The 5,754-nt window shown below is 45.6% G+C and overlaps 1 protein-coding gene across 1 annotated transcript; it reads left to right on the top strand.

The window, feature by feature from the left end:
• Window positions 1-1,558: 1,558 nt before the first annotated feature.
• On the top strand, window positions 1,559-3,293 carry LOC123187829 (myb-related protein Zm38; the record flags this gene model as incomplete). The annotated part of the gene is given in 2 exon segments (XM_044599788.1): window positions 1,559-1,697; window positions 1,968-3,293. Coding segments are annotated over 2 exon segments (1,092 nt in total). The 3' UTR covers window positions 2,927-3,293.
• Between the last annotated feature and the right edge of the window lie 2,461 nt (window positions 3,294-5,754).

Raw genomic sequence — 5,754 nt, 5'->3', positions numbered from 1 at the left:
TGATACTGTTCATCCCCAAAGATCATGAATTTGTTTTTTTTACATGTCGCAATTCAAGGTATTTCCTCGTTAAGTTTTTGCACGCACACACATTTCATGCTTATGTACATGCATATTTTTTTCAGATTTTTTTCAAACCGGAAAGTTTGATTTTTGATTTTTTTTTCAAAAAAAATTGGCCTCCATGGAGCTCGGTCACCAAAACGCGCTACCCCACAAGAAATCCTATTCTTACATACAAAAAGATTACGTACTGTGAAATGTGGAATGCCACCTCCAAGCAGTTTGTGGGAATAACTGCCCTTAGACTGAACTAAGCATGTAAGATTTTCGTAAAATATTGGCACCATTTCCAACATATCATTTTGATCACTGATTCTCCGAAACATGTAATTAAAAAACATATATATTTCTCGCAAAAGAAAACATAGATATGTATATTATATTTCATAATGGATTTAGCAGTACCTACCAATTTTTGAACACCAATAGATGTTATTGATACTTTTTACATCTAAAGACAAACTTAAAAATGCTTTATTGATTGAGACATATTCTAGAGTAACATGTATATTGAGAGGAGTTGAAGGGGTTATGTACGTAACTGTTGAATGACCGACAGAAATGTATCATTCAGTATTATCAGTTTGACACTGTCAATAAATGTTTGTGATTCCTTTTTCTACATGCCTGAATAACCAAACTTAAAAATGTTTACTTGATAGAGACATTACTCAAAAGTGACACGTACCCTATATTGACAGGAATTGAAGGGGCTACGTACGTAACTGTTGGTTCATATGCGTGGTGGAGAATAGATGCATTACACGAGAGAGGATCGATCGACATGACATGTCTGTTGCCGTGCTGCTCAATTGCTTGCGTTCCAGACAACTTGCAGCCTCAAGAAGTGATCCTAACGCAAAGTGAGCGTCATCCAAAGCCCCACGGGGTGCATGCAATGCAATGCATGCAGCATCTGTGTGGGTGGTGTGGTAGTGGAGGATGCAAAGGTGTCAAGGTGAAAAATGATTAAGCGGGGGAAAGGCGCGGAAAAGCAGGGGGGACACAAAAGAGTCAACCAGCCCTACCGCAGCTGGGTGGACAGTTACGAGACCTAATCTCTTTGTCTAATCAGCCCACACGCACACGACGCACACGACACGGGCAAAAGATTTCACGACCAACCTATCTGCCCCGACGGATGGGCAAAGGCGGGTTCACTGGAGCTGAAAAGATGAGAGAGTACGCCGGCAGCAGTACTGACACTGGCTAGCTAGCTCCGTGTGTGTGTACTCTCTACACTCTGGGCTGTAGCTAGCAGGAGCGAGGCAAGCGCTACGTTGGCACCTACCTGAGAGCGACCCCCCGCCTTCCGCCCCGAGGCCCCTTTTATACTCTGCCCTCGCTTTGTCTTCCCTCCATCGCTCCGTCGGTCGTTCCCTCCTCTGCCATTGCCGCCATCGTCGGCCGCCGCCTTCTGCTCGCCACGGCCGGCTAGCAAAGCTGCACGGGCGGCAAAGAAACTGAGCTTCGGTTTGCGTCGTCTCAGTCAGTCGGCGGCATGTCGAAGCGGCCCGGCGGGACGAAGAAGAGGCTCAAGCGCGGCCTCTGGTCGCCGGAGGAGGACGAGAAGCTCATGAACCACATTGCCAAGTACGGCAACGGCTGCTGGAGCTCCGTCCCCAAGATTGCAGGTACCGTACCAGCCTATAGCCACATCCCTAGTTCACTACTACTGCACTAGCTCTTGCCCCCTCCTTGATCCGCCAATGCAGCAGTAGCTTTCTGGCCAGTTATGCTAGCTAGTGCCACTATAACATTTTCTATCTAAATTAGAGATGGCTTCCTTTTATGTGATGCAATTGATTGGCAATGTTTGTTGTGTGGAGAACTAGTTAGCAGTTTTGAAGTGCTAATTTGATGGGATTAATCGGGTTTTAATTAATTTGCTGCTGCATTATTAGGCCTTGAGAGGTGCGGGAAGAGCTGCAGGCTGAGGTGGATAAACTACCTGAGGCCGGACCTCAAGAGGGGCGCCTTCTCGCAGGAGGAGGAGGACCTCATCATCCACCTCCACTCCATCCTCGGCAACAAGTGGTCTCAGATCGCCGCGCAGCTGCCCGGTCGCACCGACAACGAGGTCAAGAACTTCTGGAACTCCTTCATCAAGAAAAAGCTCCGCCAGCGCGGCATCGACCCGGCCACCCACAAGCCGCTCGCCCCAGCCGGCGCTGCCGCTGCCGCCACGCCTGTCAGCCGCTCCGCCGTGTTCAGCGAGGCCGAGCTGATACTGTCGTCCCCCGTGGGAGGACCGCACATGCCGCCGCTGGTGTCGGCGGAGAGCTACGTGTACAGCCGGGGCAGCATGGACGGCGCCGGCGGCGTGGTGGGCGGGTGCAGCGACGATGGGTCACTGTCCTCGCTGTCGGGGTACAACAACAACAACCAGACGGCGGACTTCGCCGGGTACCTGGATGCGGACGCCCTGCACGGCGCAGTCATCCCGTCGGTGTCGAGCTCCAGCACGCTTAACTCCATGGCCGGCGTGAGCCCCGGCGGCGTGGCCAACGGCAACGCTACGGACGAGCTGTGCTGCAACAACAACAACAAGAACAACCCGAGCAACAGCGGCAGCGGGTTCGAGTCGTCGACCACGCAGAGCAGCAGCAACCACCATCTGCCGTGGCTGGAGCTGGGGTCGATCAGCAGCTGCACCGAGGACGGCAACGCCGCCGGCGCCGCCGCCGACCACTACGGCGCGGCGCTGGACGAGCTCAAGTGGTCCGACTACGTGTTCGACGGCGGCTACCCGCAGTACCACCAGCAGGGCCAGTGCATCTACGGCGACAGCAAGGCCGCCGCCGACGCCGCCACGGCGCAGTTCGACGCGCACGGGCTCGGCATCAACTGGTGCTTGAATTGAACCCAAGTACCCAACCGACAGCCCGACACCAACGGCCGGCGGTCGGCAATCAACCGCCGCTGCCGCCACGACATGCAAAGATCCAGATTGTAACGTATACGCGAGTTTATAATACTCCTAGTAGCTATACTAAGAAATGTTTGGTGAGGTTTTGGCTTGTAAATTATTTCTCCCTTACGTTCTCTCTTGTTTCTTTCTTTCTCTCTTTCTTTCATCTTGATTTGGTGATTGATTGATTGATTGATCTGTATAACTTTGCGTGTAAAAGTGCATATGACGAACACAGAAGGATCGACGATGGAGGGATACATATATTACTTTGCTCCTGCTTATATAAAGGTGTTTGATTTTTGCGTGGTTAATTAAATAAAGAGTGTGGTGTGGTGTGGTGTGGTGATGATTAATCAATCACAGGCAGCTTCCGCGGACGTCTGGCTTTATCAAGGGGTCCGCCGGGCCATTGAATTCGTCCTCGATCGATCGGTCGCTTTACCTTTTGGTGATTGGTGATGGTGCGGTGTTGGTCCCGTACGTGGCTGGATCGTTCGTTCGTGCGTGCGTCAATTTGGCCATGATGATGATTGAGCTGTAAGGGGAGAGGACGTACGTACTTTATACTGTGCAAGCTCTTGTCCTGGAGTGTAATTAGCACATGGACGATGGACCGGCTTAATCACAGCGTCACGGTTCCATGAAATGAAGTTTGGAGAACGAAAAACATCACTGTGCTTTTGAATTTTTGTTAGAAGGTGCAGCTTTCATTGCATCTAGCTGCCTAGGTAGGTTGATTTTGTATTTGTTTTCTCTTCTTCTTCTTCTTAGCCGACCCGGAAATACACTAAACAAGAGAAATAGCTATTTTGGGGTCACCTCAAGGGTGGCCTGATTTTCAACATCAAGGTCGTGCAACTATAAAAGGGGTGTGATGATCTTCATCAGACGGCTATCAATGTCGACCGATGGATAACTATTATTATGGTTTTTGTTTATTTGCAGCAATAATATTCAGCAGAGACATGTTCCAAGCCATGGTTTTTGTTTCCTTAGTGGCAATCCAAAAGACGCGGAGCGTATTTTTTTTCTTGCAGCCCGGCGAAAGTTATTTGGAGCTGCATTCGCAATATGGTAGGCACAGACTAGGGTACTATATCCACCTGAGACTGGTTGACAATTGTTCATGGGTTGAAGGGTAGCACTCGCAGGGTTGTTTTGGCGTCTCTTTGTTGCCAATGCAATGCATTGCGGAATATACGTTACGATTGAGGGTTCTATTCTTTCTTATCCTGCAGCTTATGTTTTGAAAGCAATGCTCTTTTTCCAAATTGGGAGTCGCTAGGGAGAGCGAAGGACAAAGCCATGCCGGAGGAAGTGATGCGGCGCTTTAAGCTTGCTCAGCACAAGACCAGGCACCCTGCACAGACGCCTACAATCTATATTGCTCGGTTTATTCTGACTTTGCTTGTTGTCGTCTATTTGGCTCCTTGGCGAGCATGTAACAAACCTTGTTTGTAGTCTTTTCAATTTTCTCGCTTTTTATACCACTAGAAAAATAGATCATTTGACATTTCAATCACTATCTTTCTAGTTATATATAGATCATACTATGTTCACAAATTGTTATTCTAGGGATACAAGCATGCCTAATAAACCAAAAAGCGGGTAGTATTGTGTTTTCCTACTGCATCTTTCAACTATTGGTAGTAAAAAAATGCTAGCAACAAGCTCTTTCATACTCATATCTTAGAGGGTGTTTTTCTTTTCGGATTTGCAGAGGGTGTTTCCTTAAGGACCCCAATGTCCGGGGAGCAATCGTCCGGAAGCAGCTCCCATCGAATGATTTCGTTTGCCGGGGGGGGGGGGGGGGGGGGGGGGGGTAGGGCGAACCCTGACTGGCCCAGAGGGCCAGTTAACAATTTTTTTAATACACGTTTCCTTATGAAAAATACAGAGAAAACATAAATTTATAAAAAAAATCCATGATTATGAAAATATTAAAAATGCCATGCTACCTTACAAAACCGCCATTTCTATCATTCATAAATACAATGGTATGATAAAAAGTGTGCCGTGTGATCTACAATTCCTTTTATGAAATTTGTCGTGGAGATGTTTCACTGTGCAAAAAATGACATGTTTTTGGAGAACATTTTTTCTTTATTTTTACCATGGACCAAAAATAAAAATGCCCCTATGTAATTTTTTTCTTTATTTGGTCCACCTTGCAAGAATTCACAAAAAATGCCATCTCACTAAATTTTATTTTCCTGTTCAATAAAAAAAATTGAAACTGCCATCATCTTAATAATAAAACTACCATCCTCTTGATGATAAAAATGCCATCCAAACAATAATAAAAATGACATCCTCTCAATAATTAAATTTTCATCCTATTAATAATAAAGCTGACATCGTCTTAATAATAAAAATATTATATCATTAATAATAAAAGGCCATATCATTAATCATAAAAATGTCAACCTCTTAATTATTAAAATTTCATTTTATTAATTAGTAAAATGTGACGTTCTTAATTGTAGAACTGCCATGTGAGAAAGTAAAAAAATAATTCAAAAAATTTCATGAGCAAGTGATAATATTTCCTAAAGCTTGCCATGGGTCATTGCAAAAAGACCTAAAATTTCCATCTTTTGGAACACCAAAAATTGTCATGGATTAAAATAAAATTGAATTGCCATGCTACCTATATTTAGAAATGGACATGGCAAATTTAGAAAAATTAAATGCCCGTAAAATTAGAGATTTTTCTTTCAAAAATGAAAAAAAATCAGAAGAAAAATTGATTTTAAAAAATAACTTTAAAAATACAT

The sequence above is a fragment of the Triticum aestivum genome, chromosome 2A, assembly GCF_018294505.1.
Source record: "Triticum aestivum cultivar Chinese Spring chromosome 2A, IWGSC CS RefSeq v2.1, whole genome shotgun sequence".
Classification (NCBI taxonomy): Eukaryota; Viridiplantae; Streptophyta; class Magnoliopsida; order Poales; family Poaceae; genus Triticum; species Triticum aestivum.
The sequence above is the reverse complement of the archived record's forward strand: the minus strand, read 5'-3'. Positions and strand labels throughout refer to the sequence as shown.